The sequence below is a fragment of the Sorex araneus genome, chromosome 5, assembly GCF_027595985.1.
Source record: "Sorex araneus isolate mSorAra2 chromosome 5, mSorAra2.pri, whole genome shotgun sequence".
NCBI classification, from domain to species: domain Eukaryota; kingdom Metazoa; phylum Chordata; class Mammalia; order Eulipotyphla; family Soricidae; genus Sorex; species Sorex araneus.
In genome coordinates this window covers 63,386,255-63,407,814 of record NC_073306.1, presented here as the reverse complement: position 1 = coordinate 63,407,814, position 21,560 = coordinate 63,386,255, and the positions used below count along the sequence as shown (strand labels likewise).

Here is a 21,560-nt window from a genome sequence, read left to right as displayed (position 1 = left end):
CTCGGCCCCGGATCCCACACACCTGGGTTCCTCTGCCGGTTCCTTCTTGCTTGAGGCTCAACTGAACATGTGGAGAGGGGTCTTGAGCATGGCTGTGGCTGGGTTCCGGAGGTTGTTGGCCACGGGGGCTCTGCTCTGGACGGGGAGGGAAACTCAACCTCTTGCCCCCGAGCCTGGCTGTCTTTACCAGGGCCCCTCGGAGAGACAATATTTAAAGGCTAAAAATCCTAGCCCCAAACTTTCCATATTACAAACCTTATTTGTAATTATTAGTGTTAGAATTTTTATTCCCTCAATCCAATTAAAGTCAGACCGAGTCCACCCTTAAAAGTCTGACAAGTCATTTTACAAGATTCAAACACCCCCATGACATAAACAATTTTTATCAAAAATGGAGTAAACCTTACGTGCAAGGTTTACTCAATGGGACATGTGTTCCCAGTAGAGCATATGCCCTAGCCCTACATATGTTGGGTTCTTGGTGCGATACACCCTACCACCACATGGCGCTACCATTGTTCTTACTGGGAGTCTGGTAGCTCAGAACAGTCTCCATTTTACTGTGAAGCCACTGAGCTTTTTGCTTTAGCTTTCAAAAATCAGTGAAGAATACTCAGTTCTTACAGGTTCTTATCACAAGGGCCAAATCCAGACACCAGTACCTCTCTTGGTTACTTCCTTAGTAGGAGAAGGAAGGCTGATTGCTTTGCCATTCATTCCCATCATCATCTCTTAAAGGTCACCCCCACTGCTGCTATTAATAGTTAATAAGCATACCGAGAGTATTGAGCCCACACAGCAGAGCCTGGCAAGCTACCCGTGGTGTATTGGATATGCCAAAAACAGTAACAATGTCTCACAATGAGAGATGTTACTAGTGCCCACTCGAACAAATCAGTGACAGTGACAGTGACAGTGAGTGAAAAATACATACCAAGGATGCTAAGCAATGAGGCTCAGTGTTTTTTGGGTTTATGGTCTCTCTTCACTAACCTGAGAGGTTCACTGCAATTTTGGGACTGTAAGTAAAGGGATTAAGAAGGTAACCCTTTGTTTCCAGAAGAATCTTTGGAGTACATGTGTCTTGTGCTCACTTCAACAGTACATAAACAAAAATTGGGGATTAGTTTAAATGAGTTGAAGAAAAATTAATGAATTATGAATTCTTAAGAGATATTTACTAAGTGAAAATATAATCATTACACCATAGGTACTTTTTCCCAACTGAAAAAGGAGGAAATTTTTCTTGTGTATTCAAAGCTCATATTTTTTCTTTCTAGATAAATGTTCTAGACACTCTGACACTAGATTTCTTTCCTGCTCAATTTCCCTTCTGGCAAAACTACTGTATAATTTCAGAATGTACATTGCACAACTTCAAGTAATACCACTCATATTGTCAGCTATGGAGAATGTCCCCTCCTGGAATTCTGCTGTTCTCCATATATTGCCATCCCTCTAAAACTAAGAGTAAAGACAGTGACAACTTATACTGAAAGTTTCTGCTCATCCTGCGAATAATATGAAATCTATGACACAGGTTTATCACAATACCTGATTGTTATTTTCATTTAAAAAACAAAATCTTCTTGTCTCCATAGCTTTGTTTTAAATCCTTTATCAGTGGTTTTTCTCAAAATGTTGGATTTCATGTATGTGTGTGTATGCGTGTATGTGATGTGTGAGAGACAGAGAGGACAGAGACAGAGACACAAACAGAGAGAGTGTGAGAGAGTGAGAGTACAAACCAATCCCACAGTGCTCAGGGCTTATGCATGATTCTGTGTTTAGGGACCAGTACGTAGTGCCAGGAATTGGCCTAGGGTAGACCATTAGCAAGAAAAGAACCTTCAACCCTGTCATATATATATATATATATATATATATATATATATGACCATATTAAATTGATTTTTATCAGAACCACTTGAAGAAGTTGCTAACTAAAAAGTTAATATTTTCAGGCTGGAAATGTAGCTCAGATGTAGAGTGTTTGATTGGCATGTATATATCCTGGGTTCAATCCCAGGCACCATATATACATATATATATATATTTATAAAAAAAAAGATTTCTAGATATCACATTGAAGAATTTGGTTTGAGGGGTCTTGAGTAGGGCCTAGAAATCAGTGTTTCTAAAAGCACACCTCACTGCCTGGGTCTGAAGAGATGAAGGGTGAGGGGGGCATCCTTAACAAACTCTGGTTGTTGAGTTTGTTCCTCAGCACTGTGTGACCCTCACCTGCAACACCATTAAGTACTTTCCTGAAGCCCCACCCACACACCCCATTTCACCCTATCAAGAAAAAGAAAGAAATGATAGGAGGAAGTTAGTCCTGTCCTAGCCAGGTCATACTGATGTATTCTAAACATGACTATGTTTAGAAGCACTGGTCTAATCTTCACAACTGTGCTCCAACCAGTTTGACTTATAATGTATGATACATTTTGGTTTTTCTGCAGTATTTGCTAGTACTGAATATATCATACTCTTTGTATTCCAATGACACTACATTCTTCTTGTGTCTCCAAAAGCTTCCTTTCGATATTTCTGCCAATTAAACGTTTTTACTGTCCTTTAAGACCTAGAGGACATGGTTATTTCCTAGATTAGTCTTGGATTCTTTGAATTGGTCTCTTAAGTTCTAAAAACAATACATATTATTACATACCCCATAAAAGAATGTTCTTTTATGATGTACTGACATCCTAAATTTATCTGCTTCATGTCTACATCATAAATCACTACGAGCGATATAATTTCTAGCATATTAAGACATCACTCTTTAAATACCTCCACTTTAAAAAAAATCTCAAACAATATCAACCCCTAACTTAGGTCAGGTTTTCGCAAAAGACAATATGCGAGCACAAGTGATTTATTATGCAGGTGATCCCAGGAGATATGAGTAAGGAATGGGAAAAACATGACCGGATTCAGATGAAGTTACAGCCTCAGCCTGTTTCTGCCGAGAGCTTAAGTGGCAACTGCACATCCAAGTTCATCTAATTCCCGGGCAATGAAATTGTCTTTCAAAGTTCTGTATTTGTCATTATTGGCTATGAGACAGTACAAGTGTGTGTGTGTGTGTGTGTGTGTGTGTGTGTGTGTGTGTTGGGGCAGGAGGCAGAGGAAGCTGGTGGAGAGGGGATTGATAAAAGAGTTGGATAGGCTTCAAAGATGTCCTCAACAGTATCCCAATAATGTGATATCAATAACTGAAAAGCTACATTAGACTCCTGATTCTGGAAAGGGATACACTTCTTCCCATTTCTTCACTAGGTATAACCAAAAACTGTTGACAGTATATATAAAACAAATATCCACAGACTCTGAAAGGTGAAGAAAAGCTAAGCCAGCTAGAGCTCTTGGGACTTTAAAGCAGTAAGAGGGAACAGGTTTTGAACCTCACATATACTGGACAGAAAACTAGAAAAGTCAGCAGCCAGAAATGTCAATGCGTTTAGACCCCAAAGGTCTCAATGACAGCTAAGGATCTAGTACTTAAGACAAAGTCTAAAGAGGGAACAAATTGAGAAAATATTGTCTCTGCTGGAGGGGACCGCACAGCTAGCTGCACTTACGAGACAGAATCAGGGCAAGAGCTGCAAGTCATTGTTTCAGTGATTATGGCTAATGGAATTGAAGAGTAGGATGAAGAAAAAAATGCAAATATATATTCTCTTTTGTGAAAAGCTGTGCTCATCTGTTTCATGGACACTATGCCAATGGCAAGCTCTGGTTTGTAAGAAATAATGAGCAAAGTGGGTTGAGGTGTTTTGTCTTGGACAAAAGGTCTATTGACTGTTTTGCCATAAAGTATAAAGAAAAGAAACTTGTCATTAAACTTATATACTAATGATTCCAAAGTTAATAGTTAAATGTTATTGTATTTACTCAAATATCCCTGATGTTAAGAATCTCGAATTGGCATTCTATTAGTTCCTGTTTTATAGAGAAACTGAAACTTTAAAAAAAGTCACTGAAAATTATAATTTTATTCTTACAATGAATATGTGACTGAAATGGCATTTAGTGGACAAATATCATTTACATTTATTTCAAAAAAGTCATTTATGTTAATAAGAACAGTTTCTCTAAAATATAGAGAAAATATTGTTTTCCTGATTGATATATTCAGCAACTAAAATACTCTTATAAAGAGCAATTTTGTAATACTCATTAGAAACAGTCTATCAGGACACTTGAGAACCAAATGTTAGTAATCTTCAGGGAAGATGTTAACATTGAGTCCAGCATCATCCTCATCATTTTCAAGGCCATTATCATTTTTTTCAATAACACATTTGTCACATGCTTTTTCTGGTTTTCTTTTTTTCTTATGAGTATATAATGAGTTATTCTCTTTGCTTTTCACTTTGAGATGTGAGTTACTACTGGCTTCTCTTTCCAAAGCATTTTGTAGACAGGTATAAAATCTGCAAAGAAATAAACAATACCACTGAGTATTCTTTTTGTCATCACCGTGAAATACAGTTACAGAGCTGTTCATGGTCAGGTTTCAGTCACACAATGTTCCAACACCCATCCCTCCACCAGTGTTCATTTCCCACCACCAATGTCCCCAGTTTCCTTCCCACCACACTCGAACCCCCCCCCCCAGTCTCTATAGCAGGTTTTTTCTCTCTCTCTCTTTCTCTCTCCTTTTAGGCATTATAGTTTGCAATACAGATACCAAGAGGTTATAATGTTTATTCCTTTACCTATTTTCAGCACGCAGTTCTTATCTAAGATGATCATTTCCAACTATCTTTGTCATAGTGTTCTTTCTCTATCCCAATTGCCTTCTCCTCAAGCACTTGAGGAAAGCTTCTACCTGTGGACCACTCCTCCTGGCCCTTGTTTCTACTGTCCTTGGGTATTAGTTTCATATATATATATTTTAATATCCCACAAATGAATACAATCATTTTGTGCGTCCCTCTCCTTCTGACTCCTACTAAGTATTCTTAGATTCATATAAGTACACAAGACTTACAATTTACAAAATTTGGAAGTTCGCATTTACTTTAAAATACAAAATTAATCAATGAAATATTCATGTACTATAAAATAGCACGCTTTGTGCTTTTATGACTTTAATTAGAAAAAGAAATTTGCTTTCAGTTTTAAAAGAATAGACAAGTTCTTTTCATCCCAAGCAAAATGGGTCGGAATAAACGTCTTTTATTTTTTTGGTGGCGGGGGTTCTCCCAAGCCATTCTCATAAGGCCCTGGGTTGGGGAATCCCTCCTGGGGATTCCTGGCCAATAATGCTAAGGCCCAATAACTCGGTTGCTTGGGTCCTATAGTCCAAGGAAGTGAACCAGGGTGGGCTACATAAAAGGCAGTAAGAATCTTAACCCATATAAGAACCTTAGCCTCTCTGGCCCCAATCTTAACAACCTCTACCCTACATTAATTTCTATTCCAGATGCAGGAACCAGAGAAGGTTAAGAAGAACAAAAACATTTTTTTTTCTGATTCCTCCATCCCTCTCAGAGAGCCCAGCAAGCTACTGAGAGTATCCTGCCTGGATGCCAGAGCCTGGCTTTTCTGCAACTGAAACCAAATGTTCCTTATTTGTTAGCTATTTGCAACGTTTAACGCCTAGCAACTTCTTTCCCTCTATTCATCTTTCTAGTGGTAGTTTTACTGTTAATCCTATAATCAAATATATCTGTTCTCTCCAAAAAAAAAAGCATCATTTCTTTTCTGTTCCCAGTTACCACATAATTCCAAAGTCTTCCTAACACAAAGGCATTTAGTGTTATATTGGAAGGCAGGAAGGAGACACGAATCCACTTCATACCAGGCTTCAGGTATCTGAGACTCAGCTCATACCAACACCAGTAAGTTTTGATTTACTTACTGGTAAATCATTCAGAAACAGGATAATATTCTGTAGCTAGTGTGGCTATAGAGGATTATAGGTGATAAGTTTATCTATATGTATTTAGATATAGAGTAAGTTCTCATAAAGACTAGTTTTAGGAAATATAAACTCCATGAGACCAAAAGCCATCTATCCTGTTTTCTGCTATATAATCTATCATGTAATAGATGATAGGATAAAGTGTACCACAGGATAAAAAATGCACCAAATAAGTGAAAACTACTGACATAAAGCAAATATATACATGTCCTCCTATATTTCAAATTGGGATTTGGGAGTTAGGAATTCTCCTGCCACTTTAGGGACCTATCATGCTTCTATGACCTATTGAAATGGGCATTATGACAGGAAGTTTTTGACATTTATGGAATAGATTGCTATGTGGATAAATCCTTTCTAAAAAAATTAATTAAATAAACAGATTAGGCTCTAAAACCACCCTAAAGCCTATCACATATATTCCAAATCACTATATCACTGTCATCCTGTTGCTCATCAATTTGCTCGAGCAGGCACCAGTAATGCCTCCATTGTGAGACTTGTTACTACTGTTTTTGGCATAGCATACTGAATTCGCCACGGGTAGCTTGCCGGGCTCTCCAAGAGGGGCGAAGGAATTGAACCCGGGTCGGAAAACGCCCTACCCGCTGTGCTATAGCTCCATCCCATATTCCAAATGCTTCACCAAATTTTAATAGAGACCTAACATGACTGCTCCACATTCTGTCCAAATTCCAAGCACTATGGACTGACCACTTTTGTGGACTTGTACACTTTTGTACATAACACTTTTAGCACCAAGTAAGTATCACTGTATCAACTGTCATCCCGTTGTTCATAGATTTACTCGAGCAGGCACTAGTAACGTCTCTATTCCTCCCAGCCCTGAGATTTTAGCAGCCTCTCCTTACTCGTCTTTCCCAATGATTAGAGGCTCTTTCAGGGTCAGGGGAATGAAACCTATCGTTACTGTCTTTGGCATATCAAATACACTAAAGGTAGCTTGCCAGGCGCTGCCCATGCAGGCAGGATACTCTCAGTACTTACCAGGCTCTCCAAGAGGTATGTATAAATAAAGTGCTTAACAAATATTTCTTCAATAAATAAGTCAACCCACAAAGAAAGACTATACAATAATATGTAATAGTTGGCAGCACAGCAAAAGCTTTGAAATATACTGACATTGAGTTTTTAGGCTCTGCTCCATAGTGACAACCTTCTCACTGAACACGTTCTTTATATTTATAGCATTAACTGAAACCTTTCCCTTGCCCCAAGGACACCGCCTGTCCGACACTACACTTCTCCAGTGGAAATGATTCATTCTTTCCATACTCCACCAATTACAGAGATGAGGTTATAGTTCAGCTAGCTCACCAACACGTCTCCAGACTGACTCCTTCCATTCTGTCCCTCACATCATCTACCAATATTGTGTTCAGTCCTCTGTGTTCCTGAAACTGTCTATACAAGGTTTAATCTTTCTTAGCAAGCCATCCCATTCTCTTGAATGACTTCAATGTCTGGCTTTGTTCTTATCTTCCACATTGTCTATTTAGAATGACTTAATTTAAAAAAATGATCCAATAAAATGACTCATTTTATCTAGACATAAATCCAGGCCTGACACAAAATGGGGGTGAATCACCTTTGTCTGATCATATAGCTGTATCTGACAACTTCATTTATCATTCCTCACTCCACCCTGCGGCCAAGTCTTTTTTGTTTTTCCAGAAGTATATGTTATTCCTAGAAAAGTCAAGATAAGCATCACTGTCACTGTCATCCCACTGCTCATCGATCTGCTTGAGCAGGCACCAGTAATGTCTCCATTGTGAGACTTGTTACTACTGTTTTTGGCAAATTGAGTACACCACAAGCAGCTTGCCAGGCTCTGTTGTGCAGGCGAGATACTCTCGGTAGCTTGCCAGGCCCTCCAAGAGGGGCGGAGGAATCGAACCCAGGTTGGTCACATGCAAGGCCAACACTCTACCCTCTGTGCTCTCGCTCCAGCCCTTAAGATAAGCATAAGCATAAATATATCTTTTATAATAACAGAATTAACAATAGCATAAAATGGTCTGTCAATCACATAACAAAGGTAATTAAACAGGGTCCAACTTTAAGCTTCCAAGAAAAAAAGCCAAGAATTCAAAACCACATCTTTGGAGCACCAGAAAACAAGTGGTAAAATGGAACAAAGACTCTTTGAGATGAAAGTCAAGAGGAAAAACTTCTAATACTTTCTTTCTTTTTTAAGAGAACTTTTAATAAGTCCTCTGGGAAGAAGTCCTCTTGCCCAGTAAGTTAAAAATTTGTTTTCCAAATATATGTTCTTCCATCATAGCATGACCCGATATAGCAATCTAAAGCCCAATTCTCAAAGTATACTTTCCTCAGCTCTCAGAGGCAACAAAGAATTTGCAGTATAGGAAAAAAAAAAATGTATGTTCAAGCAACTATTTCTATTTCTGTTCAGAAGAAAATCAAATTCTCTCTGGTTTTTCTATCTCTGCTGTCAAGATCATGATGTCAAAGGGCGACTTATACTTAATTCTCTTCACAGGAGAAGTTTTCAGGCCAGCCCTAGGAAAAATGAATTCATGTTTCTGAGGTCAGCTAGGGGACCATTTGCAATCAAAAGCTGAGAATTCTTTGACTTCTGAGAGAGGAACCACAAATTAATGAAACCTAAGTACAGTTCCACACCCTCCCAGACTTTCCACTGTTCACAGATACCAAAGGGTAGTCTCATCTCTCTGAGTCTGGATTGTAACGGATCCAAATCTAGTATTTTAATTAAGAAATGAAAAAAATGAAACTCATGAATGTTCCAGGGTCAGTCTGTACCAGGCGCTGGGAACAGAGGTTAATGTGCATAATCAGCACACTCAAGCTGCACAGATTTAAAGGGAGCTGCAGGGCTGAGAAACATGTCACATGTCAAGAGAAAGAGAAGATGAAGTGAGGTAGAGAAGAAATGCACCCTGGGAGAGGTCCCCTCCAACTGGGGATCATGAAATGTTCCCTGGGAAAAAAAACCCAGGCTAAATTGCAAGAATGGATGAAAACTGGCTAATAAATGGGATGCGAATTATAAAAAGAGGGGGAAAAAAAATCCAGTAAAGATGATATTCAAGGAGGAGCTTGATTCTCAGAAATTAAGCATTTTTTACATTATGTTATTTACTTTTTTGGTCTTTAATATGTAAAAGAATGTATGTTTTTCAGCTGTTTCATTTCTTTTTCTTTTTTTTTATTTAAGTGGTGAGCAATATGAGCCCAAGAAAGCTTTTAACCTTGACTCCATTCCAATTCCAACTTGCTGTCATGTTGGGGTGCTAACCTGCTCTATCACTCCCATGTGTTTAGTTACTCAGGGGCCTGTTTTTTCTTCCCTGCACGATGCAGTAAAAGCTGATTGCTATTTGGTCCATCCCTGAGTTATCTTCTGTGTCGTCTAGACCAATTCCCATAAGTCTATGAAGCCTTAGAAACAATACTATTTTTTTGAAAAGTCAAGTCAGCTAAATTTAGTAAACATTAACCATATTCTCATACTGCTGAGAAGATGATAAACTGTCTTTGTCCTTGGGGAACACAATATAATGTGTTGACTTCTAACTTTATTCTTTGAGTCATTCTATAAACACCCCCTGGGTTTCTACTACAAGCAACACGATATACAAGATTTTAGCATAAGAGATATTTAAAATGTGTGTGTGTGCGTGCGCGTGCTCGTGTTCGTGTGCTTGGTTGGGAGTGAAGTGCTATTTTCACTGTGACTATGATGTAGTGGAAAAAAGAAAAAAGACACGTGCAAATAATAATTGTATTTCAATATGGTTCACATTTCTGCTTTCCACTGGGGCATAAATTGCAATGATAGTGAAAAACAGTAATAGGAATTTGAGCCAAGGAAATGGTTGTGGGGCTGAGACTAGGATAAAAAAGTTTTTAAGAAAAGGTTAGTGGGATATTTTGATTAAATATATGCAAGAGGTTACTGGATTATATGGGTTATGGCTTATTTGGGTCCAAGACAAGAGGAATTCGAAAGACCTACTAGCATACAGGAAAGGAACTGAAACTGTGGTCAAGAACAGAATTGTAGAGAGTATTTTAACAAATGGAGAGAAAAATCCATAAGGATGCCAAGAAGCATTAGCAGGAAGGGAAGTAGCACAATAATGCAGGAAAAGTTCTTAGCAACGGGTACAAGAAAAAATATTCCATGTTGTGGCATACCCCTCGCCTCCCAGGGCCCCGATCCCACACATCCTTGCTCCGTTTCCTTCTCCCCCGAAGGTCATACCCAGCGATGCACAGGGGTTACTCCTGGCTCTGCATTCAGGAATTACCCCTGGTGGTGCTCAGGGGACCATACGGGATGCTGGGAATCGAACTCGGGTCGGCCGCGTGCGAGGCAAACGCCCTACCCGCTGTGCTATCGCTCCAGCACCTCTGACCTCTCTTTTGTGTTTTGATCATATCCAAAGGTGCTCAGGTTCACTATAAGCATATTACTGTGGGGGAGGGGCAGGCATGGAGGTCACATGGTACTGGAGATTGAATCGAGGAAGCACATGCAAAGTATGCATACTAACCCTTTGAGCCATCTCCCTGCCCAGTGTCTTAGTGAGAAAAGTATATAAGGTCTCTGGGAACTTTCAAATAATTGAGCAGTCACTTAGAGATAATACAACCATATAGCTCTTTTCCAATCAATGAAGCATGTTCCTACTTATTCCCAAGTGTGCCTTTCCCACCTACTTCTGAGTCCCATTATCAAAAATCACTTCCCTTTTTGTAATGAGAAACTGAGGTTCATAGAGAGGTTGTGATTCACTGGCACAACTACCCCATGAATTGAACGCTATGGTTCCACCATTTTACATGTGAATTATATCCAATTAATGAAAATCTGGACATAGATCCTGAGAGTCCATTCTGCCATCTCATACCCCAACGGTCTTTTTATTTATTTATTCATTTATTTATTTATTTATTTATTTTTTGCTTTTTGGGTCACACCCGGCGATGCACAGGGGTCACTCCTGGCTCATGCACTCAGGAATCACCCTGGCGGTGCTCAGGGGACCATATGGGATGCTGGGATTCGAACCCGGGTCGGCCGCGTGCAAGGCAAACGCCCTACCCGCTGTGCTATCACTCCAGCCCCCGCCAACGGTCTTTTTAAAGCAAAATATTGGGTAGGGGGTTTGCCTTGCATGCAGTTGACCCTGGTTCAATTCCTCTGTCCCTCTCGGGAAGCCTAGCAATAAAAAAAAAAAATTCATAAAAAAAATACTCCATGTTACTAATCACCAAGAAAACTCCAAATTATAACTACATAAAATATCACCTCCCACTGAAAGCGTGAAAATGGCTATTATATTACAAAACTCAAAGATAACAAGTGTTATTAGCAAGAATGTAGAGAAAAGGGAAGACTTATGTTTGCAGGAAGTAAAGTAAAATAGTGCAGCTTCTGTGACAATCAGCATAGCGACACTTTAAGAAAACTGAATGCAAAATTATTCTCTGATCCAGTAATTTCACTTTGGGATATATACCCAAAGAGTTAAAAGCAGGGATTAAGAACAGGTATTTTTCCATAGATGGTTATAGCAGCAATATGAGCACTTACTTAAAAGGTAAGAAAAGCCCAATCTTCACTTTCACAAGCAAACTGCGGAATACGAATGCTATGAAATATTAATAAGAATATTATAAAATATTCATCCTTAAAAAGAAATAAAATTTCAATATAATCTGGATGAACCATTATGACATTATGCTAAGTAAAAATGTCTATCACAAATGTCTAACATACATATTATATGATTCTACTGATATGAAGTATCTAGAACTGTCAAATTCATGGAGTCAGAAAACAAAATAGTGCTCATCAGGAGCCAGGTATCTGGAAAAAGAGAGATTTATTTAAGGGGTAAAAGGTTGGGGCTGGAGCAATAGCACAGTGGGTAGGGCATCTACCTTGCACACGGCCGACCCGGGTTCGATTCCTAGCATCCCACATATGGTTCCCTGAGCACCGCCAGGGGTAATTCCTGAGTGTAGAGCCAGGAATAAGCCCTGTGCATTGCCAGGTGTGACGCAAAAAAAAAATAAATAAGGTTTCAGTTTGGGATAATGAAAGGTCTGGAGATAGAAAGTGGTGAATGTGGCAGTTGCATAAAAATATGTATATACTTTATGCTACCTGAACTACCAGCATCAAAATAACTAAAATAATAAAATTCTATGTCATGTATGTTTTAGTACAAAAAAAAATAACAAAATAATAATAATGAATTCATTTAATTTTTCCCAATTTATTCCTCAACAATTTTATATGCCAATATTCTGGTCTTTTATTCTTTATTTGACATTGTACCAGTTAGCTAAAAGCATGTGGTTAATTTTATTCTTCTCATAGCTAACTGATGGTTTCATTCAATCCACATCAGTTCTGATCTTTCATTAACAGATACAAAGATAATCTTCATGTAATTGTAAACCTATCTTCAAATATCGTATTTTTCAGGTGAAATCATTTTTACATGAAACTATCATACTCTTCACACTAAGAAGTGGGGCTGGGAAATATTTTTCAGAAGTAAGACCATTCTATTAAAAATATTTTACCTTAAATTTGATTTTCACATCTAAGGCTATTCTTTGTTGTTGAAATATAGATTAGAAGTCTCTTAAAAATTCTCTTAGAAGTATCTGAATTGTGAAACTTTGGTCTTATGACAAACCAATTTTAGCTGATTGCAGAACTCATCATCTCTAGCATTTATTATTTTTTTTCTCTTTTCAACATCAAAAGAGCAACTCTTCTCTGCATTTGGTGGAATGTACAGCTGTTCCCAAAGGCGCTTCGTAATTGGTTCACCCTTTCTGAATTCACATATAATCTTCTAATCAGTATCTTAAGACACTTTTTACCCTTCTTTAATTTTTTCCTGATTTTATATGATGAGCATGGCTTTTCTGATAGCAGCATGCAAACTATAATCTCAAAACATTTTTTTGAGTCAATGGATTTAAAGCATAATTTGATTTTATAGTTGGTGAACGCAGCTCAATTAACTTCACCAGGTGTATAGTTAGTTGATCTTGGGCTATATTTATAGTCTAGTTGAAATTCAAGTAAGGAAACAGAGAAATTGATTTGCTACCTCCTATGTTTTAGCAAACAGTCTCACTGGAATAATATCTAACAACTATAGTAAACTTTTTGAATAGCACCAGTAAGTGCCGACAAACAGTTCAGGTTCTGTCTCCAGGTGGAGCGGCTGAGTGCTCTGCAGGTGTGTACTAGCATCATCACCTATTTACAATGTTTGCTCAAAGCATCCTACAGACAGGCAACCCCCAACTTCTGTTATTTTCCAACTAAGTTTCCATTAGAAAATTAAACCCTAATGACATTAGCTGTCTATTGTATAGAATAAACTATACTCTCAACGTATCTAGAAAAAAAAAATCCTTTCAAAGTTTTTTAGAAAGGTACAAATTATAGAGCAACCTTGCAAGAGCATGGATAATGGTACAGATTCTGTGGTTCAAATCAGGAATCCTGGACGACAAAGTCCAGATCACTATGGGTTTATTCTCTATATGAGTCAATGAAGGAAGAAAGGATCTCTGCTCTCCAAAGACTTCTCACGGTAAAACAGGGAAAGGGACCATCTCTAATGTAGACCAATATTGTTTATTAAAGGAGGTGTTTCCCCAAATTAAAAAGAAGAAAATGAAGCAAAAAGAATTGACTAAATATTGGTGGAACCTGAATTTGAACTTATAATTTGAATTCAAGTCTACCACTGAAGCCTGGTCTTATTTTTCACACCAACATACACTGCTACTCTTAACACTTTCAGTGTTAGCTGCTTCCAAAAAAGTTTTAGGCACAACTGAATTTTAGATAGACAAGTTAAATAATAACATTCCTTCATGTTTTACAGACTATGAGAGTGGCTAAACAGTAACATACTAAAAGAGCTGTACTATAAAGCCAGTCAATGAGGCTGATGCAATGATTTGAGTGAAGAAACAGGCAGAAAAGAAGGGAAAGAAGAACCATTCAAGGTTTATTTAGTCAGACTGACTTAGTGACAAGATGGTCAAAGGAGTAAAAAAAAAAAAAAAAAATGACATCAAGGTAGTCATTACTTCTTGAAACCTCAGAAAAAAGTCAATCATTTACTGATGGTAGATCAGAAAGCATTAATATTTACATATAAAGATATATACTGATAATATACCATTTTATCTATCTATATTGATATATTTCATATATGAATATAAATAAAACTCTTCTTAGCAAAAAGATTAAAAGGAAAATAATGCAAAAGTTTCCTCTAACAAAAGATGCAGGTTAGGGAAAGGACAAAGCAATGTCATCCTACAGTTAAGAATAAGAGAATTAGGGGCTGGAGTGATAGTACAGTGGGGAGGGCATTTGCTTTGCACGGGGCTGACCCAGGTTTGATTCCCAGTGTCCCATGTGGTCCCCCGTGCACCACCAGGAATAATTCCTGAGTGCAGAGCCAGGAGTAACCCCTGTACATTGCCGGGTGTGACCCAAAAAGCAAAAAAGCAAAAAAGAATAAGAGAATTATAAAACTGTGAATGAGCCATAAACCTCATTTTGTACATTATGAAAAATCTAGATCTAATCTATGATAAGATTTGGATACTGAACAGCCAAAGGTATAAAAAAAAACTTTTAAATTCTACAAAGTAAAAGTTAGCAAGATCTTCTTCTCAATAGGAAATTGTATGTAATCTCTAGTAAATCACATTCTTCTTTCCCAGAAGCCTTTATCTTAGTCAGTTCCAGTTCCTGTAACTATGGTCTCTCTTATTTCAGTGATTACCTTCTCTCCTATTAATGTCTGTAGCTGGAAGTCAAAGGTGCCACTATGACCCCCAACCTCATAGTCTATCCCATGTCCAGTATAATCTAGCCTATGCTTTTCCTTTTTCCTTTTTAAAAAGGAGGGTGGGGCTTTCCTTGGACTATTTCTGGCAGTATTTGGTTCTTTGAATTAGACAGTTCAGTGCTAAACCTGGGCAGTGCTTAGGCCTACCAGAACCTCACCTTGCAAGGCTAGAGGTCCAGAGGTAGGGAACATGCATGCTGGGGACTGAACTCAGGACCGTGTTCACACAACCCCTTTGAGCTATTTCCAAAATCAATGCTTACATGCCATGTTGACCATCTTTTTTGGGGGGTTCACTAGGGGTACAAATTGAAAAGCATAAACTGAAAATATAAACTAAAAATGGCACATATATTTTTAAAGGTAACCAAAGCACAGAATAAGAACACGGAAATATACAATTAATATACCTTTCAATTCTCTTCTTATTTTCTTCCATTTTCTGATTTGCTATATTTAACACGAAGGCGATATATTCCTCAGACACCATCAGTTTTCCCTTTTGGCTTAACGGAACTTCTAAGCCATGTGTGCTCCGGACAGCCTATAACATACAAACAATTTAGGTATAAAGATTTCTACACTACAAGAGACACTGAAGATAACTACAGGTCAGTCCCAGGCAGATAGGACTGTGTTTAAACAACTTAGTTCCATTACAGCTTTTAAATTTAGACTTCGATATAATTTAGCTAAACTCAGTGGCATCAAAAGAGATTAGATTTTTTTTCCATTCTATAAAGAAAAGGAATTTTATACTTTGTCTTTCAGAGAGGTAGATAATATCAAACAATCCAATAACTTTAACAGTTTCAATCTCACTAAAGCTTAAAAAGCTCCAATATACATTTTGAAGAGAAGAAATAAAAAGGAACCACAACAGAAGCTTTAAGAGAAAATAAAAGTAGAGTGAATAGCAGAGAGCCTATTAGCTCAGTTTAAGCAGTACTGTTAAGAGAATAAATATGTATCTTCTATATAGAAAAGTGGTTTCATTGTTTTAGGGCTGCTCCGTTGATGAAGCAGTCAGTCCCAAGTTGATTCTAACACTGGATATAAGGTTAAGAACAATAATAAAAGCTATTACAAGGAACTGAAACTGAGTTACTGACACTTTACTAAGCATCTTCGGTAATGTTCTAGGCCTCCAATAAGATGTGGAGAAAGAGGATGAATACAACAGGGTTCCTGCCCTTAGAAGTTCATTCTAAGGAACAGGAAATACACAGGTAAGTAATTACTTTATGAGAGGAGTTCCAACAGGAGACACAAGATTGAGAGATGAGCATAAATAAGGTAGACATGGAATAGTTTATGTAAAGCCCAAAATGAGATAATGCAGGAGACTTGGCGATCTTTCTACTACATCATAATCATGCTTATTGAACATGATTTTGTTCTCATATGAGGAAAAGTATCTGGAGACTCTCAACTTTTATAAAGGGGGAATTCTGGTGGCACGGGTATATGAGAGAATGAATAATATGGAGAAATGGAAGATAAATCAGAAGACAACTGGAAAGACAGAGATGAGGGAAGTTCAAGAAGCAGTGGAGAGGTGACGTCGGGAGAAATTAGAGGCAAAAGTTATAGGACTTGAAACAAACAGCATGAAAGACAAAGGAAGGGTCGCTAACAGTGCTTACGTTCTTGCTTGGACTACCAGATTTTTAAAAGATCAAGTCCAGAGTTTATCTGACCATGGCCTCCTTCTGATTCTCTCCTTCTTGTGGCCCCCATCATACTGACTAGGCCCCTAGTCTCATGCTGTGCCCCCCACATTTGCATGATCCTCATCTGGGGCCCCTTTTGGTATATCCTGGAGCCCATGAGGTGAGCTATATGGCCCTGGTTGAGAAATCCTGATCTAGTTCAGAAGGTAGCAAACTCTTTTGGTAAAAGGTAAATAGGTAACTGTTTTTAGATCTGTCATCTGTCACCATTCAAATTTCCCATTGCGGTACAAATGCTGTCTCAGACAATAATTAATCAAATGGGTATATTGGGATCTAGTTCCTTGATGGGTTGACCTTGACCTTCACAGAGTAGTTAGCTGCACCCCAGATCCATATAGCTGAGAAATCTCAGGCCCTGAGGGATTAAGGCAGTCTTTGCCCAAAGTCATATAATCTAGGGGAAATTAGACTCGGCAATCTTTCCACTCCACTACCATCATGCTTATTGAATAAGATTTTGACTATTTAGGATGAGAAGGAAGAATACTGTAAGATAAGACCTTGGGTCTAAGACTAACAATTCTGGATTAAATTCCCAGGAAGAAAGAGTAGTAAGTCATGGATCATGTTTGTTTATTTACATATTTAAGTATTTATTTTCTGTGATAGGAATTGAATCCGGGGCCTCACACATGGAGGGCTAGTTCCCTACTGCTAAGCTACAGCCTTGGCCCACTGAAGGTTTATTTTTTTAGGGAGATGACAGCTCACAGCTGCAGCGCTTGCAGTAGGGCTGGCCCTCAGTCTTCAGCACCCAGGTCTCCCCAAGCCCTGCCCTGCTGCCCTCTAGCCTCTCCGGTCTCAGCATTTCTACATCACTGGGCTCAGTACTCCTGGAGTAGCCCCTGTTTGCCCAAGTGCAGTTTGAGAGCACCTCCTTGACCACCCCCCCAAATTTAATTTTCTCTAGACATAGAAACCCTTTTATTTCTTTGGGTTGGGAGCCACATCAGGTGGTGTCCGGGGCTTATTCCTGGCTTTGCACTCCGGGATCACTCCTGGCAGGCTCTCAGAACCCATCTGTCTGGCGTGCCAGAGGCTGAATCAGGTTGACATGTGAAAGGCAAATGCCCTAACTGCTGTACAATCGCTCTAGCCCCTGCTATAGAAACCTTTTTAAAGGACTGAAAATAAAATGTTTGGAGTTGGGAAGATAGTACAAGGGTTAGGGCACTTGCCTTGCGCACATCCTGCTCTAATCCAGTCCTTGTACTGCATCTGGTTGCCAGAGCAATGGCTGGGATTGATCCAGAGCACCTTTGGGTGTGGCCCAACACCTCCACACTCCCCAGAAAATATCTGTTGTAAATACTATCCTTAGCCTTGTATTGCTACTTCCTTCTTGTTACACATTTAGATTGGCAGGTTAATTTCTTGAATGGTGGAGGGGTGGGGGGAGAGGGGCTAGACCCTGTAGCCTGAGGATATTCCCATCACAAAGCACATGCTCTAACCCTTGAGCCATTTCCATGGACCAGCAAATTAACATTTTATAGAATCACTATGAATTTCAAAGTTACAAATTTATTCATAATTGAGTTTCAATTATACAATGTTCCAACACCAATCTCTTCACTAGTGACACTCTCCCCAACCCCCAACACCCACTGGAGGTTTTTAAACGAGGGACCACACTCATTTTAAAACAAGATTTGAGGAGTGACAAAGTAACTAAAGGCAGGAATCTAATTAGGTCTAGTCAGTCATCTGGATTATTCCATGCTTAAAAACTATCTTTTTGCTGAATAATATTTTGCTGAAAAATATCTTACCAACATAGTCTTTCCTTTCTTTCCTACTGTTATGCCAGAATTCCGAAAACCAGAATCCATTGCCACAGAATGCTGTAAGAAAATAACATTTGTTAAATTCTGATAATTTGGTTGAATCAGGTAAACTGATTAACTCTATAGGTTAGCTCAAAGAACTACAGAAACACATCTAACCCAAAATCTATATAAAATAAAATCAGATGAATAAACTAACATTGCCCCAATTATGGTAGAATTAAAGGTTAAAATTAAATCTACCTACACACCTATAAATTCAGTGATAAAAGTTTACCAGAATCTGAGCATCTTGCAACGCTTGGCATTGCACATGAAGAACAAATGGTTCAAATTTCAAAATGGCATCTCCATTCACTTTCTTCAGAGCTTCAATCTAAATAAACAAGAGTTAGTATCAGCACTGATACATTGTCTTTTGGTGATACTAATGCCCACAAAAAACTTCAGTCTTTCTCAGAGACTGCCAGACTCATGCAGCAGACTATTGTCACAGCAATTAGTCCCTCTTTTTCCATCCTCTAGACACCCATTTATAGGCCTATTTGGGCCCACACCCAGTGTTGCTGATGCTACTCTTAGCTCTGTGCTGGTGGGGAGAGGAGAAGAGCTCCTGGTTTTTCTTGGGGGAACATGCAAGGTCCAATGCAGGTCTCCTGAAGGCAAAATATTCACTCTAGCGTTGGCACTTATTTTAAGAGACCCAATTTCCGATTCTCCCACAAACCTTTTGACTATCCTTATCACTACAAAGCAATCTACCTCTAGAATTCCATAACAGATTTCTCATTAAGGAACACTGATGTAAAGACTATATTAGAAGGTCTGTTGAAATGATTTCTTGTTAAGATTTTTGAAGAACATGTATTATATTTTAGCAAGAATTCATATAAAGGAGTTATTTCTAAGTATCCTTCTCTCACACCATCTGACTCTGCTGAGATTGTTAACTGTGACCCTGTCACTCATCAATCCCACTCTCAGAGATACTCCTCACAGTATCAGAGGTGTCACATGCCCAGGTCTCTTTATGAGTATAATCCATTCTACTGGCAAAATAATTGATCTTAGGGACACGACACCTAACCCAAAACACAATGACCCAAAATCAATCTTGAAAAATGATATAGGAAAAAATATGTTTTTCTGATGAGGTTGCTCACAGTTACCTTCTTTGACACAAGGATCATTTATTGCAAAAAAGAGTAAGAGCAAACACGCAGAGAGGACCAATAACCAAAGACAGAGATGGAACAAATACTCTAAAGACATCTGAGTACCTTAATCCACAATGCCCAACTCTGTCCCTGCCAGTTAAGTCAACTATTCTTTTTGGCTCGAGAAACTTAGACTTGGGTCTCTATATTCACTGGGAGTGTAAAGTGCCTGACTAATGCCAACTTAGAAGAACTCATCAAAACATTTAACTTTGGAAACTTAATAATCCAATGCAGATAGGAAATTTTTAAAGAATCCATCCCAGTAAATAATGTTTATATCAGCAAGTTCATAGTACATAATGTCATTCTCTCTTTCCTAACTCCCTGCCAAGTTACAGACTCATGGCAGAACTAAATTCAACACATGTCCAACCTTCATGAAATCTTCACTGTGTCCAAGATGTGTTTTCTTGAGCAGCTCTAATACTTGCATAATATGCCTTTTATTTCCTATAATTCAAAACAGTCATTGTAATAAATGTTCTTTATGTTTTATAGTCTTCAGTACTGCAATTATGCAGCAATAACACTGAATTTTGTATTCTTTTGATAGTATGTAAAGCAACAATGAAATAAATATTTATTTCTAAAGTTATACTTACCACATCATCTTTTACACACGGTTTGTGTGAAACTAGTAGCCAGCAACAGTTTTGTTTCTGAATCTCAAAACCATTTGTACCCTGAAATAATAAGTAACATGATTTAGTATATCATATAATATTTACAGGGGCCAGAGAGATAACTTACAAGCATTGCAAAGGCTAGCTCCCAGCACCAAAACAAACATAAAGAGCAAAACTAATAAACATAGTGTAATGCATATTATAATAAACTTTTAAAAATAGTAAGCACAAATGGTGACTATGAATATCACTGAAAACAATTCAAAAGACTTCAAGGTCAATCCCAAATAAAAAAAGATACCAAATTACTTGAGATAGAAAAAAGAATTTTGCTAATGAAGGTAAAAAGGCCTGAATAGTTTCAAAAATATGATTTGTCAGATGAGAGGTATCTTTATAGGGAGTTGTACACTAGTAGCCCAGTTGCAGTTTTTTATTTGGCTAGCAAAAAGTATTAAGGGTAGATAAATTTTAATTCTCATAAGAACACATGGTTGTAATAACACATAGAACCTACTCACTCCCTTACATGTCCCTGGTCCCTGCTGCCCACCCCTTCATGTCCCTGGTCATTGAGTGAAGTATGTCATTCAGAATCAGGTTTTATATAAAGTCTCAAAGGGCTGAGCTTAGAACAATCAAAGTTTCAAGAAAGAAAATGTTTTCCCATCAATTTCTGCTTATTATCTGAAAAAGTCTTTCTATGCAAAGTTCTATTAGGTTCTTCTTCTTAGGTATTTTGGGTACAACTAGTTTCTATATTTCAGAATACTAGATAGTGGAAACAGTAACATTCAGCACTTTTATATCACTATATTTCTAAGTAAGTAAATATTTATATAATATGGGTCCATAAGAGATGTTGTAATCTGGCCTTGGGAGCCAAGATCTCTGCTTGTCCTAAATAACTACCTTTTGTTAATTTAGCAAGTGACCTTGAGCTATGTATCTGAACTTGAGCTGGTTGCTCTCAACCTTAGAACCAGAAAGTAGAATCATCTTTAGCAAAATTGCATAATCTAATGGAAAGTTTGAGGAACTAAAGAGATCTGTGGCTTCATCTTATATCCACTCAAGCTCCATCTTACCTATATTTCTTTCGTTCAGATTTCCCCTGCTTTTGTAAGCTGCTCTGAACAGTGCTTGAAATGGAATTTAAAAATAAACAAAGCAAGGTAGACAACAGAATACACAAAAAGTTTCAGAAAAAGCCCTAAGGCAGTTCAGAAGAAGCAGTTCAGGATGAACACCATCAGTGTTCAGGATGGTCGGGGTAGTTTGGGGGTAGTAACCCAGACAAGCAGAGAAGGGGACAATGTAGTGAAAGCAAAA

The 21,560-nt window shown here is 38.1% G+C and overlaps 1 protein-coding gene across 2 annotated transcripts in view; it reads right to left on the bottom strand.

Annotated features, from left to right (window-relative positions):
* Positions 1-3,982: 3,982 nt before the first annotated feature.
* TYW3 (tRNA-yW synthesizing protein 3 homolog) overlaps positions 3,983-21,560 on the bottom strand; it is a 19,204-nt gene continuing 1,626 nt past the window's right edge. For both annotated transcript variants that reach the window (XM_055140600.1, XM_004603341.2), the window contains exons 2-6: positions 20,205-20,285; positions 18,660-18,758; positions 18,368-18,439; positions 15,270-15,403; positions 3,983-4,442 (exon numbers count right to left, since the gene is read on the bottom strand). In XM_055140600.1, coding sequence (XP_054996575.1) covers positions 4,223-4,442; positions 15,270-15,403; positions 18,368-18,439; positions 18,660-18,758; positions 20,205-20,285 — 606 coding nt within the window. In that variant the 3' untranslated portion in view covers positions 3,983-4,222. The remainder of the gene's footprint in view (positions 4,443-15,269; positions 15,404-18,367; positions 18,440-18,659; positions 18,759-20,204; positions 20,286-21,560) is intronic.